Source organism: Amphibalanus amphitrite, unplaced genomic scaffold (assembly GCF_019059575.1).
Source record: "Amphibalanus amphitrite isolate SeventyFive unplaced genomic scaffold, NRLGWU_Aamphi_draft 000111F_arrow, whole genome shotgun sequence".
Classification (NCBI taxonomy): Eukaryota; Metazoa; Arthropoda; class Thecostraca; order Balanomorpha; family Balanidae; genus Amphibalanus; species Amphibalanus amphitrite.
The window spans coordinates 393,834-417,540 of NW_024881606.1; the positions used below are offsets into that span (position 1 = coordinate 393,834).

The 23,707-nt window shown below is 48.8% G+C and overlaps 2 protein-coding genes across 3 annotated transcripts; one reads left to right on the forward strand and one right to left on the reverse strand.

The window, feature by feature from the left end:
• Window positions 1-6,423: 6,423 nt before the first annotated feature.
• Window positions 6,424-21,357, forward strand: LOC122381018 (aquaporin-9-like). 2 transcript variants are annotated; one of them, XM_043364702.1, is made up of 7 exons: window positions 6,424-6,701; window positions 8,071-8,174; window positions 8,503-8,623; window positions 9,239-9,376; window positions 12,933-13,036; window positions 19,734-19,948; window positions 20,486-21,357. In XM_043364702.1, the coding sequence occupies exons 1-7, from the start codon at window positions 6,554-6,556 to the stop codon at window positions 20,691-20,693; spliced, it is 1,038 nt and encodes a 345-aa protein (XP_043220637.1). In that variant the 5' UTR covers window positions 6,424-6,553; the 3' UTR covers window positions 20,694-21,357. The 2 variants fall into 2 exon arrangements, with proteins under 2 accessions (XP_043220637.1, XP_043220638.1); XM_043364703.1 differs by having other exon boundaries at window positions 6,424-6,665.
• A 4-nt stretch (window positions 21,358-21,361) lies between these two features.
• LOC122381017 (ceramide transfer protein-like) lies at window positions 21,362-23,689 on the reverse strand. The gene has a single exon (XM_043364701.1). The coding sequence runs from the start codon at window positions 23,303-23,305 to the stop codon at window positions 21,533-21,535; it is 1,773 nt and encodes a 590-aa protein (XP_043220636.1). The 5' UTR covers window positions 23,306-23,689; the 3' UTR covers window positions 21,362-21,532.
• Between the last annotated feature and the right edge of the window lie 18 nt (window positions 23,690-23,707).

Consider the following 23,707-nt stretch of genomic DNA (forward strand, 5'->3'; position numbering starts at 1 on the left):
AGCTGCCCAGCCGTCTGCCAAAGATCGGTGTAAGGCGTTGGCGTAACTGACGCATGCAACTGAGCTGTAAACGCTTCACGCTACCATCGTCAAGATATCAGATAGAAATGGTGAGATTTCTTGGGTGCGGCTTGTGTTTTATCGCATGCTTCTGGTTCGAATCACCTAGAAATATCGGACGGCTGTATGGGTCAGCTGCCATTACCTTTTCGGTGAAAAGGATACATTTTTGCACCGAATTTTCGGGCCGACAGCCAGTCAGACCACTTAAACCGAAGTTTATCTTCCACCATTATCCACGTCTGTGCCGCAGTGACCTATAGGTCACCATGCAAAGAGACTGTCACATGTAAGTCCCTAGTCGCATCGCCCACGTCCCGCACACTCGAAGCCCACGCCTCGGGTCGCCGGCCGGCTGCGACGCGTCAATGCTCGTCCCACATGACATCCCCCATCGGCGACACCCCCGTGACGCTTCCGTCGCGCGCGGCCCGTCGTTTTTGCGGCGCCGACGCGCGACAATAGCCGGCTGTGCGTTTCCGGCCGCGTGGGACCGGGCGCGTCGATCGCGCGCCGATCCAGCCGGTGCCGGATGTGAACCCTGACGCCGGAAGCGCCGCGTGGAGAGAAGAAAAGGCACCCGGGTGGCACCGAGCGGAGGACGAGACACAGCGGGTAGAGCTCGTGGGGCGAGTTTTTCCGACACGAGTCCCAGCTGTGGGACCTCGGCGCTGACTGCTCAAAGGATGCGATAGATAAATGTTTGGAGGGGCTTGAGGACGGACTGTTAGCGAGACTGAGCTTGGCGACAATTACATGTAGCCCGTATAGGACTGCCTGATGGCATGTTACTATATGTGACGTCATCGCTAATCAGCTGATATTTCTGAATTAATTTTACGTGTTTCTCATTAAAACGACTATTCCATGGACTGTAAGTTTCTGGGCAATGGACCATCAACTGACTAGCGGTCACTCCAAAGGTCATGATAGGTCATCAGGGCAGCCACTAGCAGTTTTTCGACGACTACTCTTAGGGAAGAGTGCAATAAAAGAACCTACAATGTGTTCATCTTAACAATGTAGATCTTAACTGATGTGTAGTATGACCTTTTCCGGTCAGGTTGTGTTCTTTACCTACACTAACCGCAAGTATACAGCCCTGATCGTCTCACTGCGTGGTAGGTATTCTTCTCTTCTTTTTCTCGATAAAACCGAGAACATGTTTAAGCAAATCGAAGATCAGTGTTATCGAAAGTTCTTAGTTTGTTACATAAACCTGCTTCATTTCTCGCCATTGGGTTAACAAAAAGATAAGTATCATGAAGCACATGTGGAAAAACCTGAAACCTCGTTGTGATCTCTTTGTCTCACCAAGGGTTCGATCAGATACTATGAAGGGTCTATTTACGATTCTATTCGATAGAATTGCGACTCATAAATTTGGACAGAGGGTGTATTTTCTTTTCTTAGATTCATTCACATGTCTGCAAGTTGATACTCCAGCGTGATTGGCGTTATCCTTACCGACAGCCGGTTGTCGGTACCTACGGGCTGCGGGCTGCATGCAATGCATGAGAAGCCGAAGTCCTCCCGCAGCCGTGCCAGCTTCGGGCGGACTCCTCCGCTGGCAGCGACATCTACAAAGAGCTGTAGCTCCCGAGAACTCCGTCCGTGGCGCTAGTGGAGCATCCGATCGCAGGCTTGAGAGGGCTCGGAGAGTAGAGGTCGGGAAATTTGGGCAGAATATTTCCGTTTTTCAAATTAAAGCATGACAGCTCTTTCATCATCCCTGCGTGAGACTATCAATTGCAAACGAATGTCTCTTAATTCGTATTTCTTGGTCTATATTGATAAAGGCATGTAGAGAACATTGTGTTTTGCTTGGTAAGACTCAACCCAGCAACGCTTTTACCGTAATGACGGTGCACATCGGCTACGTTCGAAGTTAATTTATAAACAGTCAAACAACAGTCTATAAATAAAGCCATCCAGAGCTCGTCAATTATCTGCTCTTAGAGGTTATCTTACGCAATAAGCGTCAATCATCTCCAATACATGTATCATTTTGTTACATATTTGGTTACAACGACCCTCAAGCTATGTCTCGTTTTTATCATCGACATTATAACGATTCCCCATACATCGGGCGTTTGTATAATAAAAAGATGACGTCCGGACAGAATAAACTAGCAAAAGGTAAATTGCATCAGTGACGCAACGGAACATATTAATACATATAGTAGTGACATGATTGTTGAAACTTGACAACGCCCGACCGCATTTGTCTCACGCCACGCGCGAGGAGATCGCGTGACAGGGCTGAATATCATGCCCCAGCCGCCCTACAGTCCGGACCTGGCTCCTTCAGATTTTCACCTCTTTGGTCCCCTAAAGGATGGCCTCCATGGTGAACACTTCGAGACCGACGCTGAAGTCATGTGCGCCGTCATGAACTGGGTGAAAAAGACGGAAAACACGTTTTTCCGGGCGGAATTCCGGCGTTGGCCGGAACGCTGGGAGAAGTGTGTGCAGGCGGGCGGCGACTGGTTTGAGACATAGGCTGCATTCAGAAATGTCTGGTCTATGATCTGTGACCAGATCATAGACCAGACATTTCTGTCTGGTCTATGATCTAACAAGTTTGAAAGTGTTAAATAAAGAAATAAAGAAGTTATGACCGATTGTTCGTTACTTATTGAACGACCTAATATAATAGTGGATAATGCTCCTAACAGAAATTAATGGATAGGATAGGTATAATTAATTTGAAAATCTTACATTTTTAGCTCACTACCAGAAGAATGTTGTCAACTTTTTTGTTTCGTTGGGCTATGCCATTCGGTCTATCGAAGCCCCTCCACGGCTCTGCAATGAGAGGATAGGGGAGACATTTGACCAAGTCGGTAAACGGCTGATGCGCCGCCGTGGTTTAGCCCGTACAGTTGGAGCGAGGGTGTCTGGTGGCAGTCACCACACAGTCACTCAAACGATCACCCCGTAGAGGTGTGTTTAGGTACTCTGGAGTTAGCCTCACCACATCGGTTGTCTGCTAGGCTGATCTGATGATCAGAAACAACAACGTAGTTATAATGTGAGCAAGGATACGGGCGGTCTGTCATGAAGTCAACCCTCGCCGGCCGAGGGGGGGGGGCGGCGGGTGCCGCCCCCCCCCCATAGGGTTTTTTTCGCGATAGCTCCGAACACGCTGGCGATAGAGAGCTGAAACTTGGCATACCTGACCTTTGATCCAAGCCGCATCTTTTGACACCAACAGCATTTTTGGGTCAGGTCAGGTCACTGACCTATGACGTCATAAGTGAACCTCTGCACGGTCTTCAGATGTCGCAACTTCGCAACGCCCTCACTGCCAGAGGAGATGTCACAGGGAAATGAAACTTGCAGGATCTAGTATCCATTATGAGTCCCACAACTTGTATATCTCGGATTTTTCCTAAAGGTCATATGAGGTCAGGTCATTTTCGTGACCTCACCATTATAAGTCAATGGGGAAAAATTAAAACTGCTATTCTGGCGCCGGGAACGATCTCCAACTATCTCAAGCACACAGAATAGTGATTTTATGCACTCCTTGCAAGGTTAGATGCGTCACTTTTGTAATGTTGACCTTGCGTGACGTCATTTATGACGTCATCAAGGTCATATTAGTTTTTCGTCAATAACTCTTGATTAAATTGAGCTAGCGAGTCGGGAAAGCCACCAATGGACTCAGGAAGACCTGCCGAATCGAATGATATGCGACATGACCTCTTTCGACCAACTTCGTGACCTGGGGGTGCTGACCTGACCTTGACCTGAGGTCAACACCCCAAGTTGACCTGACCCGGACAAAAAGTATATCATTCGACGCGCCTGAGCAAGACGAACACGATGCTGCCAAAATCGGCGCTCTGCGGCCGTTTTTTGCGAAGTTATTCACCAAAAACTGAACCGTACCTTGGGGCACTTGACCTGACCTCAAAGGTCACCGGTTGACCTAGGACCTTAAAATCGGGTACCAATCTCTGCGTCTCGTAACGGCGCACACGCTCGTTTTTCCGCGACGCGCTAGCTCCACCAGGGGCGAAACGGCGAGGGGGGGGTCGTACCCGCCCCCCCCCCCCTCGGCCGGCGCGTATGTAGAAAACCAATAGGTCCGGCGAGGGTTAAGGAGGATAATTACCATTTAATGTGTTGTTTGATCAATGTTTTTTTTCTGTCATTAATGTGAGTGCAATTTGAGTACAAACAAGAGGTTATGCAAATACATTACATTGATCGGTGTTTAATGACTATTGACTTTCTGAGTACGGTTTAGAGAAACAGTCCAACGACAAATTGTAAGCGATTGAACTGTGGCGAGCCAGTTGTGGTGACTGGTGAGCTGCTCATTACCCTTCGCCCGGATGGGGGAGGGCGTTTTTGGCTACACTCTTACCTTTTGCGCGCATAAAGAAAACCACGAAACTTGGTATAGCTTATCTTGCATCAATATTGCATCGTTTGTAAAATATTTGACCCCAGATTTAACCCTCGCCCTGGCAGGGCATTTTTCATAACACGGCCTGGCAGGGGGGGGGGGGGGGGGGTCGATGTGACCCCCGCCTCGCGATTGGCTCCTATGGCACCTAGAAACACCAAATTCGGTAGGTAGGTGGGCCCCCTGGAGTTCTCGCCCCTGTGCAAATTTGGTTGCTCTAGGTCAATATTTAGGGGGGTTTTGGGGGGTATAAATGTAAAAATTTCGATAAAAACAGGTCAAAAGTTTTTTCGCTTATAACTTTTGATCTAATTAAGATAAAGCAAAAAGAAAAGCACCAGTGAACTCAGCACGTCAAGGCGCGTCGAATGATATACTTTTTATCTTGCTGAAGTGTACATAAAGTTTTTCTTAAATTTTAAGTAAACTTAAATTAATAAATTAAGTTAAAGTTAACCAAATTGCATCATATCGCATATCATTCGATTCGGCTGATCACCAGGAACACAATGGTACCATTTTTTAAGCTCTAGCGTCATTATGTGCCAAGTTATTGGCAAAAACGTCATTTGACCTCAGTTGACCTCATTTGACCTGACCCATGGATAAGTACACCAAACAAAGAAGCACCAAGTGACCTGCTGTTGAGTACTGTGGTTTCAAAGCACAAAAGTGATAGAACGAAGCGGATATCTCCAGTATTTTCCGAATTTAGTATTTTCCCATAGGCTTAACATTACGACGTAATGACCTCTAACTGACCTCAGGTCAGTGACCTCAAAAAACCCGAACTATATGTTATACAACTCGGTGAACTTAGCACATCCTGAAAGTTTGAAGGAAATCAGTGCAAAACTGTGAGTTGGACAGGTGCAAAAAGAAATTTGAAATTTGACCATGACCTTGTACCGGTTTTTCTGACCTGGTGACCTGACCTAAGGTCACCCGGACCTGAAATTTTCAGGTCATATGTAAAAAGGTTGCCCCATAGGCTGTGCCAAATTTGGCGGCGCTGCGCGCCGCCGTTTTTACGCTATCTTCGAAAAACCTTAGGGGGGGGGGTCGCATCGACCCCCCCCCCCCCTGCCAGGGCGAGGGTTAAGGTCAGGACATCAGGTCAGATTCAGCAATCACGGCTCTAAAAAAATTGCAATCCTGGGATTTGATGGGGACATAGAAAAACAATGAAGCCCCTTGGCATGTGTTCAGGTATGGTTCAGGTTATCAATACTGATCGATTGATTTGCAGCATGACCGTTTCCAGTCAGTTCATGACCATGACCATTGGTCAAATTTTGAAGTTGACATTTTCAGGTCAAATTATAATTCATTTGATGCAACTCAACGAGAGAAACACGACAGTGATAAAATACATATCATCCAATTATTCACGTCAAAGTTATTGCAAAAATAGTTGGAAAAGTTGCTTCGGCAAAGTAAGTCTATTTTGGTGTTTTCGCCCCCTGAGAACCAAACGGTTGGCCTGATGACCAATATGAGGTCATGTTAGCGAAAGAGTCTTGAAACAGCAATCAAATGCGTGTTTCCGAGACTCTCTAGCTCATTTGGTTCACAAGTTACACGCCAATTTGTGAAAGACTGTCACAATCGGGAAGAAGTTCGTGTGATAATTCTATCGTTGGTGACTCCGGTAGTGACAACGATGCCCTGATCGAAAAATGACCTTTATAAGTCCAAAAGATCTTGTGGCGAGCTATCTAGCTCCCTTTTTCTGTATCTTTTCCGCGTCTTTCGAGCTTCCTCAGTTTTTCGGATGAAAAACTGAGGAAAAACCCCCCACCCATGGCGAAGTTGGTTGAGACCCTCTCATCACAAACTTCTGAGGCGGAAAGCAATGGTTAATTCTAGGCTGTCATTGAAGCAATTGATCAATCAAATGTCACCCCATCATGACACGTTTCCCCATGCACTCTGACAGTCGTTATCGATCGCAATGGACTGAAGAGCACTTCCAGCCGAGTCACTGTTAATTTAATCCGTCCTCTTCGGACAAAGCTCATCCGCAATCGGGGGTCGTTCAAAAATCATCAGCACGATGGGCGTCGGCATGGGATGGAGGCACCGGACGGCATGTGGCAGCCGACTGCGGCCATCAGATCGGTCATACGGAGCTCAGCAGCCCCGCCGGACTGTCGTGCAACAGCGCTGCGCCGACCGACCACAGGTAAACGGCGACCACGACCACTGCTTTGGTTTACAGGTAAGCTTGATTTTTAGACCCGGTCTTAGACAAGACGATTTGCAACTCATATTCTTTTACATACATGATTTTTTTCCGTTCCTGTCATAAATCAATAGTCGAAACTCGATATGTTTTATAGTTTGATCTGAGCTTCCTTATAAGATAGTTCAGTGTTTAACTCTCGCCCGTAAACGGTGTTTTGCCACCTTCGCCCATGCAGGGGGGGGGGGGTTGGTGCGAACCCCCCTGGCGTTTGAAAACGGAGCGTCGTAGAGCTTAGCGGAAAAGACCAACGGATTGCTCTCAATGAGATCTCGCGATTGGTGGTATATTTTTTTGGTCCTAGGTCAATATTTGACCTACTTATGACCGGTCAAAGGTCAAATTTTCGGAAAAATCTAACTTTTTCATATTTCCGCGCCGATTGCGGCAAAACGGTAAGAGATGTCGACTTGAAACCTTCACTATCGTGATCCTTGATCAATTCTCTATCGTTTGGTGTGTATTTCGATGTCATAACTCTAAAAATGATGCGTTGGGAGCATCGGAAGTCTGCAAGGTCATTTGTGCATTGGGTCACGTCAGGCGTGTGACGTCACTGACCTGACCCTGACCCAAAATGGACTACAAGAAACAACCGACGATGCCTGAAATGGATAGCAAATTCGAATTCAGGGCATCAAAATACCCCGAAAAGGCATACAAGTGCAAGAAGTCATTACAGGTCAACCGAGGTCACTGACCTGACCTTGACCTTTAGTAAACTTGAAAAGGTCAACGGACATTGTGCCAATGTCAAATCAGCCAGTTATGATTCTAAAACAATCCATCAGTGTGTCAGGTCAGTCGGCATTTATACCAATGTGAAGCAATCTCCAATTTAGCGTAAATCTGGCCGGAGGTTGTTCCCTTTATGACGTCATAACTCCGTGACCTGACATGACCTTGACAAAAAAAATACCAAAAGTTGCGCAAAGGATGTCCTATAGGGTACTGAAAATTTGAGCAGGCTATCTGAAACGGTTCGGCGTGTAGCTAAGAAAAACCTCAGGGGGGGGGGTTGCACCAACCCCCCCTACATGGGCGAGGGTTAAATTAAATTAATCGTCAACATTTTCTGTTGTTTCGAATATGATGCGAATATTCTTGCTCTGCCAACTGCTTTGCTAGCTCGCAGTGTTAATGCCTTGCAAAAATAAAGTTGGTTTCACCGCTCTTATACCTACTTCTGGTAACAGCAAACACATCACGTCCTATCTGCCTAACTATGTATGCCGGTTTCGGCTATTCTACGACCGAAACGTGCCGTTACCTGATCCGTGACGTGTCTGAGACGTGACGTGACGTTACCCCTGCCTCTGCCGGTCTGTTCTCTGGCCGATCTCAGTCACGATGCTGCTCCGTCTGCGCCGCCTGCGAAGCGTCTGTCGCCTTCGTCACCCGCTGCTGAGGGAGACGCTGGCGGAACTGCTAGGAACCGCCGTACTGGTGGTGAGTGGGAGCTGGTGCTGGTGATTGGTGCTCGTGTAGAGTGGCCTGGCAGATAGTAATGGTGAGTAGGGAATGGTGCTGCCGCTGGTGCTTTGTGCTGGTGGCGAGAGTGGACTAGTGCTAGTTGCTAGGATTCAGCTAAAATTCGGTTGTAAAAAACATGGTTAGAGTTACTTCCGCTATATACTTGTAACGCAGACGGTTCGCGGCCAGCGACTACTTGATCTCACGGTAAATGGCAACGCTTAGAACTGATCATTTGTGTGCCATAAGAAACAAGTTGTGTGTACCAGTTTGTTGACAAAGTGTGAAACCCTTCCCGTCACAGTTTATCGGCAACTCTACGATAGCGAACAACGTGCGGAATCCGCTGGTGGCGGCCGTCAACGTCCCGCTGGGTTACGTCGCCGCCGTGATGATCGCCGTGTTCGCCACGGGTGGTGTGTCCGGTCAGTGTTATATGTAATGTCAGGCTGAGTGATGAGTATGCAAAATGCATTATGCATTTGTTATTGTTTGAGTTTATAATTCTTCATCAAGACTGATAAACATCTTCAGGGCACTTGCATTAGTTTTTTAACCTAGGTGCACCATAAATTTTATATTTTTCCTTACATGCTGCTCGTCTCTCTCTCTCTCTCTCTCTCTCTCTCTCTCTCTCTCTCTCTCTCTCTCTCTCTCTCTCTCTCTCTCTCTCTCTCTCTCTCTCTCTCTCTCTCTCTCTCCCTCTCTCTCTCTGACTCTCTCCCCCCTCTCTCTCTGACTCTCTCCCCCTCTCCCTCTCTCTCTCTCTCTCTCTCTCTCTCTCTCTGAATCTCTCTCTCTCTCTCTCTGACTCTCTCCCTCTCTCTCTCTCTCTCTCTCTCTCTCTCTCTCTCTCTCTCTCTCTCTCTCTCTCTCTCTTTCTCTCGTTTAGTTTCAGTCTTTAGCAAATCTTGCACGTTTTCTTAGGTTCTCCGAATCAGCCAAATCTGAATTAATTTATCCTTACACAAATAACTCTGCTCAAACCCAGTTGATCCGGACTATGACCTGTCGTGAACTCAGCTGACCGATATTTCCAGGCGGCCACATTAACCCAGCCGTGACCCTGGCGCTCTGCCTGTCGGGCCGATGTGACCTGACCCGTCTGCTACCCTTCACCGGTGCCCAGTACATTGGCGGCTTCATCGGCGCGCTCCTGACGCACATTCTATTCTTTGGTAAGCTTGACACATGGCCATGGCCATGATAAGCCAACATGAGATTTAACGTATGTGTCCATCAGCCCTAATGAGACGAGTAAATATTTCTTCAAGCGCCTAAATTTAAGAAAGTAATCGTTGACCTTTTGTGCTTAGGTACTATTTATTACGTACCCAAATCATACCAGTGACATTTATAGTCATTTCTTGCCAAAAAAGAGAATTGTTTTCTTTTAAATGTATTTTTTTCTGATGAAGGTAGGGGAGAGCGGGGCCAATTGAACCACTTTTTATATATTGACATGCACAGCGAGATCTAGTTGTCATATCGAAAAGTGCACAATGCCATGGAAAAATATGCTCTTTTGGCTTTATTTTAAGATATGTAAAATTATGTTTCAAACATATTTTGCTGCCAAACGCATGCTTATAAAACAGCTCTACGCCCGTTTCAATTGACCCCGATGCGAGGGTCAATTGAACCAGCCCATGGGGTCAATTGCACCTATCCTTAACAATGGGATGGTTTCCTCTTTAAGGCCACTTTCTTAAGGAGATATTTTGTCCGGTTTACTTTTCCAAATGCTACATTCAATAGGTCGTTGGAAAGCTAAAAGTGCAAAGTTCCTCATAATAGGTGACATAAAGTACATAGACTATGGTAAAATGGGCGGATGAAAAAAATGAGAAATATATCAGGCTATAGTGCGCTTTCAAGCAAAAGGCTGAAGAAAAAGGGGTCAAAAATTGAGCTCTAGTAAACTACTATTTCAGTTTAAAAGCTCATTTCAAAGGTGGACTATTTCCTTAAATGTTTACAGCCGTTGAACAATAACCATTGCAAAGGTCACCGGGGTCCATTGAAACGGCCTGTGGCCCTGTTTCAACTGACCCTCAGAGAAGCGTTTCAATTGACCCCATCCGCTCCCGCCATCTCGCATGCGCCGTAAAGCACATGTCAAACGAGCTGGAGGGACGGCATCATGCTGAATGAAGGGCCAAATAAGGTGTTATTCCGGAGCCAGGAGTTCTTCTTTCAACAAACAAAGGTATATGAGATATCACAAAATATTCATAAAAACGATTTCTCCCAAACGCCCCTCAAAAACACAAAAAACAAGTGTCATATCAAAATTAACGTCCGTTTGCCGCCCAAACGCCGTTGACAAAGGAAGTGGTCGAGCGCGGATGCGCAGTGGTGTCGGCAACGCCATATGTTGCATACTGTTGAAAATAAAGCCATGTTTCATCTGACCCCGTGTTTCAACTGGCCCCGCTCTCCCCTATTCATGATAGGCATTTTACAATTCTTATACATTTTGTTGCTTGAGTTGCTCAATTTGATATTGCGTTCTTAACCCGCGCCCCACTGGGGTCTGCGTATAACACGCCCTACTGGGGGGGGGGGGGGGGCTATTCATAGCCCCCCTCCTAACTCCGAAACTACTGGGCCGATCGTTAAAATTCAAACGGCGTCTGATAGCCCCGGAAAAACTGTCGAACGAAACCTAATTTCATTGACCTCGAGGTCACCGATGACGTCACAGGTCAGGTCAAAGTAAAATTTATTAACATTTTGGCTTGTTCACGTTTTGGGCTCTGGCCGCCGTCTTACAAGTCAGATCAGGCTCATTTTTGGATCACACACTCGTGAACAGATGCTCTAGATACCCTGAGGGTACCAAACTTGTACTTTGATTTTCAGGTCAAGGTCAGGTCATCACAGGTCACGAAAATATTACACCAGTAAAACGCCTTTTGGGCGAAGAACGAGCGAGCGAGATAGTGAACCCTGCAGGCTGCACGTGCGGAAGGGCGAGAGGGTACTTCCAACGGGCTTGCGCAAAGCACCCTTCTAACCGGTCGCTAACGGTGTACCAAATTTGAACGCAATCGGCCCAGCCGTTCCTGAGATCTGGAAGCGGCATTCTGCACGTGCGCACGTGCAAACGGGGTCCAATCTGACTTTTGCACGGCACCCTACTAACTGGTCCCCAACCGTGTACCAAATTTGAGCGCAATCAGCCAAGCCGTTCTCGAGATCTGGAAGCGCCCCCTGCACGTGCGCACGTGCAGTAGCACCTTAACCGCAACACATGGGAATGCATTGCCTGGTGGGTGCCTACCTGTATGCCAAGTTTCAGCGAAATCGCCCCAGTAATTGCCGAGTTATTAAAATGGGAACAAATTTGACACCTCTTATTGTTGTATTTTGCACGTGCACTGGGGGTGACCCACATGCATCGAGAGTATCCTATTTTTGGTAGAAGGGATGCTGCTACCCTACAAAAATTACCGCAAGTCAATCGCCCAAGCGGCTGCTGAGATATGAGCCTCTAAAAATCACTACTTTTGCAAAACAGCTTGAACACCCTTGACTTTTCACGTGGCACGTGCCATGACGGTCACTGAGATGTATCAAAAGTAGTCAATTACGGGGTAGAAGGGATGGGGCTACCCCGCAAAAAAGACCGCAGGCCAATCGGTGCAGCGGTTGCTGAGATATAAGCCTCTCAAAAGCGTTACAGGCCGGGCCGGGCCGACCCGGGCCGGGCCGCTCATACTGAGATTTTTCCGTTAGGTATATTGAAAAGACTCGCTTCGCTCGCTGCGCTCGCTCGCTCGTAATCATGAGTCGGTCACGTGACACATGTTTTATGGTCCATTTAGGTCTGAGATTTCGAATTTGATGTCGTCTGTGTCATTGGAGGTCATTTGAGTCGAATTTAGCTTAGGTCAGGTCACTTTCAGGTCAAAAAAGGTCAAATTTTGAAATTGAAATTTTTCAACAAAAAATGTGCCTATTGGATGCAGTTTGAGCTCAGGAACACGATGGTGCTATTTATATTGGCGTACGATGTCAAATACGTGCTGAAAATCGATTTGAAAAATTAATAATTGTGAATTTTTTTGCAATAATGCGTAAAACTTGACCATTTTTGAAGATATTTAGCTAAAACTTGCTAGAGTTAGTCATAATAATGCGTTCTATCACATATATTCCGGTTTTTTCGAAAAGTCAAAAACTTTTTGAAAAAAATGTAAAAATATAAATTTTGGATTTTATTATATTAAATTTTCCAAATTTTCAAAATTTCGAAAATCCGAGATATCAGTTTGATAGCGCAGTCTATTCTGAGTCCTCTCATGCAAAGAAATTGGATCTAGCTTAAAAACTGAGCTCTTGGGAGCGATTGCCGTGGTTCAATGTTTTGCGTCGAAATCGGCCGAACATGACGTCACTCTGACGTCATTTCCGGCCGACCTATAGTATATACGAAGTTCAAATTTTGACACAAGGTGTCAAATTGATGCAGCCTAAGGTACTGAAAGTTTGGCGTCGATACGTCAAGCGATTTGGATGTTATTGCAGACAAACGGGAGGGGGGGGGCTATAAATAGCCCCCCCCCCCCAGTGGGGCGCGGGTTAACAGGTTTTTAATCAGTTTGCTGCTTTTTCACAATTTTAGAACGAAAACGTTTCATCGACACGATAAATGTGATCGACGATTTGTGATTGTCGATAACAGTACCTACTCCGTACCGATCACTCGGCTGTGCCATTCTGCGACAGATTTGATTCAGTCCGACACCGATCGACTCAACCCGACAATATATGGAATATTCTCCACCTATCCGAACAACAGCATATCAATCGGAGGAGCCTTCTTTGACCAGGTAAATCGGTTGGTAATTAACAATAAATTTATCCAGTGAACTGCTGTGTATACGGTAGATGATGCATTTACGTCCATTTATTGTGTTGACACATGGCTACATCACAAAGCTGCATATCAAGAAATTAATTTGAATTAATATTGATGGAGTTAAGTGCTTGTGCGAGGAGCATTGTAATAGTTATTTGAATATATATAAGCATGACCTTTCCTCGATATTGAATAAAAAAGTGCCGAAAAATGTACTTTATTGATAGAAAATATGTGATATTTCGGCCACTGGCCTTTGTCGAACATATATAATCAAGATAAACAATAGTTTCGTTTCGCCGCATCGCGGTCCAACTGCCTGTACACAATTACGTACATCAGTTCGTGACAAAATCGATATCCTGTAACAAAGTATTATAATTCCGTTGAAAGGTGAAAACTCTATCTATGAGTACCTACCTACACAGGTTTAGATACACCTACCGGCCAATAACAATACCTATAATCAGGTTTAGATACCTTCATAAAGCTAGAAAAACATGACAAAGGCTTTAGACCGAACGAAAGTATTATTATTATTATTATTATTATGGCAAACATCCACCAACCACAGAACAGTGGGCATTACGGTGGCATAGCACAAACAGACGCACACATGCATACAATTTCAACACTTAATCGACTAACACAATATTCGGCGCAGTGTGAAGCAATCCATACGCGAAGATATAAATAACCATGTGTCCCATGTATGACAATTAAACTGTGTGCTCCTTTGTTTGAAGATATTTAATCAATTCCTTTTTAGATGCACTTCTTATCTGTGTCGGCAAACTGTTCCACAATTTTGAACCCTGGTATGATAAGGAGCGTTTTAAGAAGTCAGTTTTAGGAGCAATAAGATCAAGGTTACAAGCCTGTCTCGTATTACGTTCCGATTTCCTGGTCCTAAAGAGGGATGAAAGTAACGGCGACATGGTTTCTGGATAGAGTAGGCACTGGCGAACAACGGTGAGGACAGCAATGTTGCATTCCAACTCGAGGTCACCGCGCCATGCAATATTTTGATGTTCTCTACCTGCGATGCGCCGCGCAAATTTGACAATTTTTGATATTCTCTTCCTCTGAGCCAGACCACATGTGCCCCAAAGAGACACACAGAAGCGAAGATGAGGAAGAACTAGAGCATTTATTAATAATACGATGGTTTTGGGAGGTAACACATGACGAAGGTGACTTAGGCGGATTAACATGCCTATACATCGGCCTACGACGCTGTCAATATGACTGCTCCAGGTGAAACAACTGTCTATTGTCACGCCTAGACTCACCAATGTACTTTTGACGGGTATCACAGCATCAAAGATAGTAATGCTCCGCAAGTTGATTCGCCTCAAAATAGTTTTAGAGCCAAAAACAGCTACTTGTGATTTACTGACATTGATCGTCAGGCGATTTCGAGAGAACCATACACGAAGCCTGTTCAGCAATGTTTGAAGACGATTTATAATGTCATCAATGTCTTGAGGTTTACCTGAAACAATTATCTGAGTATCATCTGCGTATTGGACTAGGGAGCCCAAGTTATTGGCAACAGAAGTCATATCATTGACAAACAAATTGAACAACATTGGGCCCAAGACACTGCCTTGCGGAACACCTGATGAGACCTTGCCTCTAAAATCATCACAGCCTCGAACATACTGACATCTCTCAGCAAGGTAGCTCTCAAACCAGGGGTGTTCAATTCCGTAATGAGAAAGTTTTTGAAGCAATATACTGTGATCAACAGAATCAAAGGCTCTGCTCAGATCTAATGACACCAAGATACATATTTTGCCGCTATCGATGGTGGACCGAATTGACTCTGTCAACGCAATGAGAGCATGGTTTACGGAATGACCAGGTCGGAATCCAAACTGCTCGTCCGATAGCAGACAACAGTCTTCTAAATATGTCTTAAGCTGAAGTGAAACAACTCTTTCAAGAATCTTAGACACAACGTTTAACAGAGAAATCGGTCTGTAATTAGTCGCATCCCTGGGGTCACCTTTACCCTTAAAAATAGGGACAACTTCTGCAGTTTTCCAACACAGTGGTATGGTACCGCTGTTGATGGAGGCATTCAAAATACGCAAAAGCGGCAGAAGCTGCCTGCCTGAGAAAGACTTAAATAAAAATGTAGGCAGCTTATCGGGACCAGCTGATGAATGCATTTTGAGCGAACGCACTACAGAACGAAGTTCGGCCAGTGTTGCTGGACGAAGATCAAATTTGGTGGATAAAACTCTAGTTGGACCAGAAACAACGTCAGTGTCATTCCTATTCCCAACAACATTAGCACTGGTGGATGAATTAGACCCTAACGAACAGAAGAAGTCATTAAATGACTGTGCTGTATGCTTATCTAGGACCTGAGTGGCCTTTGACCTACCCAAGGTCGAATTTATCAGATCCCACGTATCTCTGCTGGATGAATGAGTTGTGATACTGGACTCAAATTTTAAACGTCGCTCTGAGGAGATGGCACTCCTTACCTGCCGGCGCATGCGCTTATAAAGAGCAATGTCAGCTGGGGAACCAGAGACACGAGACACACGCAGCTGAATAGTTGCTGAACGGATAAGCTGTCTTGTTTCAGCGGAAATACCAAAACCAGATTTATGTTTAAGTGAAATAGTAATGAATGGAGCATGACGATCGATGACAGGAGTTACAGAGTCTGTCCACCCTTTCCAAGCCTCATCAAGAGAAGTATCATCACCTATTTGTGACCAGGAAATCGTCCGTAAATCTCTAGAAAATGACTCAAAATCGATATTTTTCCAGTTGCGGAATGTTATTGCTTTGGGTTTCACTTTAGTTCTCCTTACTTTAATTTTTGCTATAACTAAGTTATGATCGGATGCAATACAGTCTAGCGAAGAGCATTCTGTCACAATAGAAGAATCACTAACAAGAACTATGTCAATGAGGGTGGAACTAGAGCTTGTAATGCGGGTCGGGTGGCTGACGCACTGTTGCAGTCCAGTATTGCCGATGACAGAAAGCAGTGATCGAACGTGGGGAAGGTTTGGTTGAAGCAGATCACAGTTTAAGTCGCCACACAATACAACACATTTACCTGCCGATAAGAGCTTTTGAATCGATAGCTCTAGCGCCTCAAAATCTAATTTAATGCCATCGTACTTGGGCGGTCTATAGACACAACCTATGGCCAGTGCTCGGTTATGGCCACACTGTACATTTATCCAAGTTAACTCAAGCCGGCTGGAGCCATGAAGAGCCGGGCTAGAGAGTTTCGAGAACGTAAGGTCATTGCGGCAGTAGATGGCTACACCGCCGCCCTTCTTCCTCGACCTATCGACTCTACTGGCCAACTTCATACTGGCAATGGGTACATCAGGCTCACCCCTCCTTAGCCAAGTCTCTGTAAGGCACAACACATCAATGTGGTGACGCTTAACATAATCTGACACAATATCTGATGAGGGTGTCAAAGATCTTACGTTCAGGTTACCTACTGATAAGACGTATTTTGATGACGGCACGCGACTATGGCTGATGCTGGTATCCAGCACTCTACATGGACTCGAGACCAAGGCAGCGGCTACTGATGGCAAGGAAGGCGAGGTACGAGACGCGGGGACTGGGGAACCTGACGATTCCTTGGCTGGCTCATTAACTACACTATGTTTGGGTCTTCGGTGCTCAGACCCTATAAAAAAGTATTTCCTGTCAACTGTAAGATCGATCTGAGGGTCTGCGTGGCACCCTCCCTATTGTAGTGAACTGCGTCTCTCGCTAATCCGCTGAATCTACAGCTGTGCAGTGCCTGCCGCAAGTCAATAAATTTGATGTCAGGACTCTGTGAGCAAAGAGTGCGCAGCCTATTGTTGACGCTCTCAGATCTGCTGTAGATGAAGGATCCGGTGTCCTTTCTTGGGATTATACTACATATAAACACATCGCTTACACCATCCCTACGCTTAGTTTGGTCAGCTAAACTGAATATGTCCTTTGCGACCAGTTCGGATCCTTTGCGAGTTACGTCATTAGTCCCAGCATGTATAACAACCCGTTTAGCACCACATTTGCGTATGGCCTGGCTGATGTCCTGTCTCACGTGCTCGGTAGTGGCACCTGAGATGGAGTGAAAAGCGGGTTTACTGGGGCCGCGTTCACTCATTCCCTCGAGGCGCCTCACGTTGGAGTCACCGATCACCAGCAAAGACGTCCCTGCATTAGCGGGCTGGCGACCGGCGTGCCGTTCTCCAGCGGTCGTCCGGTGTTGGCGAGATAAGTCCTCAGCTGTCAGTAGCTGCTGTGTGTCAGCCTCTGCTGGGTACTGGGCATGACACGCTGAAGAGCGTTCAGGTTGACAGCCGTTCTGCTGCTGCAATGAATGAACCAGCTGCCTCACCTGACTGATGTCTTCAGCCATCCTGTCCATTTTAAGCTGTGTCAGTCGCACTGCCTCCATCACATCCATCAGAGTGACCGCCAGGAATGATGGTCCAGGCACAGGCTCAGATGGCTCAGTCGGTGGCGACCGATTGTGTGACAGTGGCTTCTCGGACGGCGGCTGGGAAGGCACAGATAGCGGCTGTGGCAGCTCTGATGGCGGCTGCTGCCTCTCAGGAGGCGGCTGCTGCTGCTCGGGTGGCGGCTGCTGCCTCTCAGGTGGCGGCTGCTGCCTCTCAGGAGGCGGCTGCTGCCTCTCAGGTGGCGACTGCTGCCTCTCGGGTGGCGGCTGCTGCCTCTCAGGTGGCGGCGGCTGCTGCTGCTCGGATGGCAGCTGCCGCCTCTCGGGTGGCGGCTGCTGCCTCTCAGGTGACGGCTGCTGCTGCTCGGGTGGCGGCTGCCACTGCTCGGGTGGCGGCTGCCACTGCTCGGGTGGCGGCTGCTGCTGCCTCTCAGGTGGCGGCTGCTGCCTCTCAGGTGGCGGCTGCTGCCTCTCAGATGGCGGCTGCTGCTGCTCAGGTGGCGGCTGCTGCCTCTCGGGTGGCGGCTGCTGCCTCCCAGGTGGCAGCTGCTGCTGCTCGGGTGGCGGCTGCTGCCTCTCGGGTGGCGGCTGCTGCCTCTCAGGAGGCGGCTGCTGGTGCTCGGTTGGCAGCTGCTGCTGCTCGGGTGGCGGCTGCTGCCTCTCGGGTGGCGGCTGCTGCCTCTCAGGAGGCGGCTGCTGCCTCTCTGGTGGCGGCTGCTGGTGCTCGGTTGGCAGCTGCTGCTGCTCGGGTGGCGGCTGCTGCTGCTCGGATGGTGAGCCTATGTGGTTACGGAGGGCGCGTGCGGAGCCATCACCACGATCACCACCTGTAGGCTGTAATGGTGAGCCTTGTAGATGTGACTGGTGATTGTCACAGTCCTGAGAATGAATAGGACATATCCATTCTGTGACAAGTTCACCGATCCTCTGTTCCTCACAGCGACTGTGAACGAAACTGCAGCAGTCAGCAAATGTGCACTTGATCACTGCATTTGCTCTAGTGCGGGACCGCAACACGAGTCGATCGGAGGCTTTGTTACACACCATGCATGTTGAAGACTCGTCAGTTCTTTGAGCACTGCATGCGCGTTCAATATCAGTGTCGTTCACAGCATGCGTTGGGCCAGGGTTGAGCTCCACGTCACCAGCTAATAGTAGTAAGAGGACAAGATACAAACGTCTATTGTCATACTTGCGGTGGTGTCGCTTGCAGGGAGCTGGGCGTGGGAGTATGACGGTCAGCTGAGCAGGGACCCTGCAGCTAGACCAGGGTGAGTACTCCACGGTATCTTGCCTTTGACTTACAGCGGTCAAAATCACAGCTGTAAGCAGTACGTATGTGTAGACCCTTCCGAACATGGTTCAGACTCCGTTTAGTTCAAGACGAATAACTTGCTAGTGAACATATATGTCACTATGTAGTGTCACATTCAAAGTTGGTGACTACTCGAAGAAGACGTCTTGCAACAACGTCACGTGCTTGGTCAAATCAGGGTCTTGCAAGGGTTTTAGGAATTTATTCAGGCCAAAATTCCACAAAACACACCAAAATTGGAGAACGATATTGAAAATAATTCTCACCTTTAGGACTTATCTTCGCGGCCCATAACAGATAAAGCTTGAGCGAATCTATGTACATTCAAGACAGCTTGTAGTCAAACGTCATATCTTCATACGAAGAGTTCAAAAACCAGCGCCAAATCATGCCACAGGTGCGCCGAAGACATCGTGGAGGTAAGACAGTCCTTTTTAATAATTATACGAACTTAATTGCGACGAAACACTATGCAACTTGTCTTATGCAACAGAGAAAGACGTTCGCAATAGGAGATGCCCAATAACACTGCTAAAACCAAGGCTATAGAACTCCGCTAAAACCTTCAGCAAATATTCGATTTCTATCAGAGCTTTTTTTGTAAGTAAGGATAAGTAAGGACATAATAAGTAATAAGTAAGGACAGTTTAAGACGAAATTATCCTAACATCTGTGAAGACCGCGTGTGGAAGGTGAGTCTATACAAATCAAATGAAAACAAGCACATAAATAAACAATCCAAATTAATATTCGTAATGCGTGTCTATCTTTGCATCTTGCATGTTTAGAATTGGTGTATTTAGGTACATGTTACCCCTTCTCTGCCACCACCGTCTTCGAGCAGGCCAGGTCATGCGCTCGAAGTCAGATCCCAAGCTCACCATACTTCTCCCCTTCCTCTGATAGGTGCTCGGAACTGCCATCCTGGTGTTCGGCATCATGGCTATATCCGACAAACAGAATATGAACGTGCCGAAGCCGCTGCTGCCCGTGGGCGTGGGTATCGTTCTGTACGGAGCCATCGCCTCGTCGTGCTCCAACACGGGCGCGGCGCTGAACCCCGCCAGGGACCTGGGGCCGAGGATCTACTCCTTTGTCATCGGCTACCGACAGGTGTTCAGGTGGGAAGGTCCTTCGGAGGCAAGGGGCACAGGCAAGTGGGACAGCCTTTCAGGGACGGAAGTCAAAGATAGTTGGGGACCGCCTTCAGGGTCTGGTAGCATAGACATTTGGGAAGGCTCTTCAGGGTAAAACACCAGGACACCTGTGAGAAGACTCATCAGGGACATGGGCAATGGGCATATCCATTATCCACTATACAGCTAGGGGTGACCTTCAGGGACTTGGGACTGAAGAAGGAAGGGCACCGTTCATGACCGGGCACACGGACACTGGACAGGTGGGAGCGCCCTCCAGGAACAGGGACACAAGCCGGTGGCATCCACGTCCTTCGGGAACCGGGGACAGAGAGCCAAGGATAGAAGGCTGGTGTCTAACGCGCATGACTACTTTTATTCGCTCCTTCCAGTGTGAGTCATTTCTTGTGGATTCCGTTGGTCGTGACACGTGACTCCCTTTTTATTCTCTTTCTATAAGGGTGAGGCATCAGTTTTGATAGATTCCGGGTGGTCGTGACCCCTCTCTTTCCCCCTCCCCAGTGTGGGTCACCAGTTCTGGTGGATCCCGGTGGTGGCCGGCTACATTGGCGGCCTTCTCGGTGCCTTCGTCTACCTGTTCTGCATTGAGCTGCACCACCCGACGGCAGAGGGCGACGAGCAGAGGGAGGGGGCGCCACCAGCGGCCTCACGGGGATGTGAGAAGGACGGCTGGGAGAACGGGGCCCTGCAGGTGGAGGGGTGCCTGTGACCCCGCCGGAGCAGACGAGGCACAGGGGGTGCCTGTGACCCCACCGGAGCAGATGAGGCACAGGTGTGGATGGGTGTTGGGTGCTGACTGCTGGTGACCCTCCTCAGACGAAGGACAGGTGTGGAGGGAGAATAGAGATGGAGTGTCGGCGAAGTGTCCCAAATGCAGGACATTGCGAGACATTTCCTATGAACCTATCAAGAAGAGATAGGAAGTTTACGGTGTAATTGCTTTTTGCGCTAACCGATGGCCCCTGTGAGAAAACATAGGTACGTTAGTGATCGTTTGAAGCGTGTCACATTTACGTCTTATAGATGAGGCATACCCGTAAGCCATTTGCTGAGCTTGACATATGCATATACGGTATTTGCATGTCATTGCATTATTCAATGTTGGTTGCAAGCTGAAAATTTAAATGGCTGTGGTACATTCATGATTGTTTTGGACAATCCCTTGAGCACCGCCTTCAACTTGACGCTACCTATCCCGGGATGCGACCTAGAAAAGCAGCGTGAAAAGGCCTTCCGTGATCCATCAACTGTGCACCTTTATGAAGGTTAACTATCACATCATGAATGCCACCTGATATGATACTTGACTGTACGAGTATCAGTACATCTTTCATCTCGAATATAACTGGCCAGTGGTCACAGACATTACTGGATATCCGCACTTGTATATGTTTGTATTTCATTTCTAGGAACAATTATCAGCTCGATTACATGTTGGCTATGTTCAAATAACACTTCATTCAACACCACTATCGATCATCCATCCATATCACACTTGGTTCACCCCTCCTTCGCTGCCGCAAGCCCCACTCAATCTCCCATTCCCTATCACGGTTCCACTGGCTTTCCGCGGCTCTTCTGCGTCACATATGTAGTGAACCGCTGTAGGAAGCGCGGGTACTCGCGCTTGTAGACCAGCCGCAGGCCGGTGGTGGGCGCCCAGCCGCCGGGGTTCACGTGCGAGCTGTACGCGACGTGGCAGCGCAGCCGGCGCCGGTCTCCGCTCACCTCCTGTTCGTCCATTCCGGCCAGGGTGGCGGTCATGGTTGCACGCACAGCTCCGGCCGGCGCCGGCGGCTCGTCCGGGTGACCGGAGATCGAGTGGTTGACCGTGATGGACCACTCACGGTCGCCGATACGCCGCCGGCACAGGTGTGACCAGAACACGGTGTCGCGCTGCTGGGCGGGCCAGATGCGTCGGTGCAGCTGGTGGCAGATGACCGTGCTCGGGTCAGGCCGCGCCAGCACAGTCACACGGTCGACGGTGGTCTCCCAGTCGAGACGCACCGTCGGCTCCCAGTAGGCGCGGCACAGCTCGCGCGCTGTCACTCCGTCCGCCTTGGAGACGGCCTTCAGCGGGTCGACCGACTTGTTGTCAGCCGGTAGCTCCATTCGGTACATGCGCATGTCGCCCTGCTGCGCGAACAGCGTCCAGCCGTCCGAGACATCTGACGACACCAGTCCCAGTTGCTCGGTGACCACTCGCTCAATCTCGGCAGCCAGAGGATGGCCCAGCTGAGAACAGTTGCCCGAACAGCCCCCGCGCGGCGCGGCCGCCGGCGGCACCGGCACCGGCACACTGACACCGCCAGAGTCGACAGTGTCCGGCTCTCTTGATAGAGACCGCTGCGGCTTCGCTGGTCCTTTCACAGCGTTAGTGGGTGGCTGAGTTTCGGTTTTCGAGGATTCGTCCTTACTTTCTTCGCCCTGTTGTTCGCCGTTGCTGTCCTTTCTGGCTGTGTCCTTAGACTGATCGACATTCTCTTTCTCTTTGGCTCCATCCTGGGTGTTTTCGCCATTTTCCTGCTTCGTCTCCTTGGCAGCATCTTCATCTTCCTGTTCCTTCTGTCGTCTGAGCTGTTCCTCCTTCATCTCTGCACTCTTCTTCCTCCTGAGCTCGTCCCTCTTTCCAGTCTCCTGCTCCAGATGCAGCAGGCTGACGGCCAGCGCGTCATGAAACTCCTCGTCGCTGAGCACACAGTCGGGCCCCTCCTCCAGCGACACGGAGCTGGTGACGAGAGACTTGGTGCCCGGCTGGTACGAGTTGGCTCGCGGCAGTCGGCGCGGCGCTACCACACCCCTGCTTACCCTAGCCTCCAGACTGTGCACCAGCTCCTTCAGACTGGCCAGCTCGGCCCTCACCTCACTGACCTGAGTCGCCAGCTGCTGCACTGCGACCGAGTCTGCACTGCTCGCAGCCGCACCGCCAGCGCCAGTGACCGTGCCATTCGGAACTGCCGCGCACTCGGCTCTGTTTGACCTCGGACCAGAGCCAGAAACGTCACAACATTGTGCTCCGCTAGCACCACTGCCGCCAGCACTGACGACACCACTCCCCTCACCACTGCCGCCGCTTCTCGCCTGTCCGTCGACCGCGCTCGGCCCGACTGTTTCCGGCGCAGTTTTAGCGCCGCTCGCTGCCGGCGCCGCTGGGGGCGGGACTGGTTTCACTCCACTGCTGAGACGGGACGGCGACGATGTGGTGGACGCGCGCGAGGCGGCCGGTGCTGATTTTACGGACGTGCTGGCTACAGAAGATTTGCCGGCGTCAGAGCGTTTGGGAGCTCTGAAGGAGCGTCGCAGCCTCTGCATCAGCCCCATGGTGACACAATGAGGAGTGGCAGCGGACTCCGGAGGCTATCGGAGCTCCGCGCGGCCCGCCCGGGCGCCGATAACCTATCGGGTCCGAGCCGCAGTGGCGGAGCCAGAGACGAGACGGCACCCGTAGCCTTGATGTCTGAACGAATTGATACGAAAATTAGCGTGTTTTGTTATTTAAATAAGTACCATAACGAACCACCCATTCACTGTCAAGGTTCAGTGAAGGTCCTTGACAGTACGCCGACGAGTCACGTGCACCACATGCCTGCCCCGCTCAATGTATACAGTTTACGTACGGTCGGTGCCGGTGTCGGGGGCGTGTCTGCTCACAGAGTATACATGTGACACGTCAGAATGCCGTGGCCATCCTGTGACAGTGTCGAGTGCTCGCCGGCTCCGCCA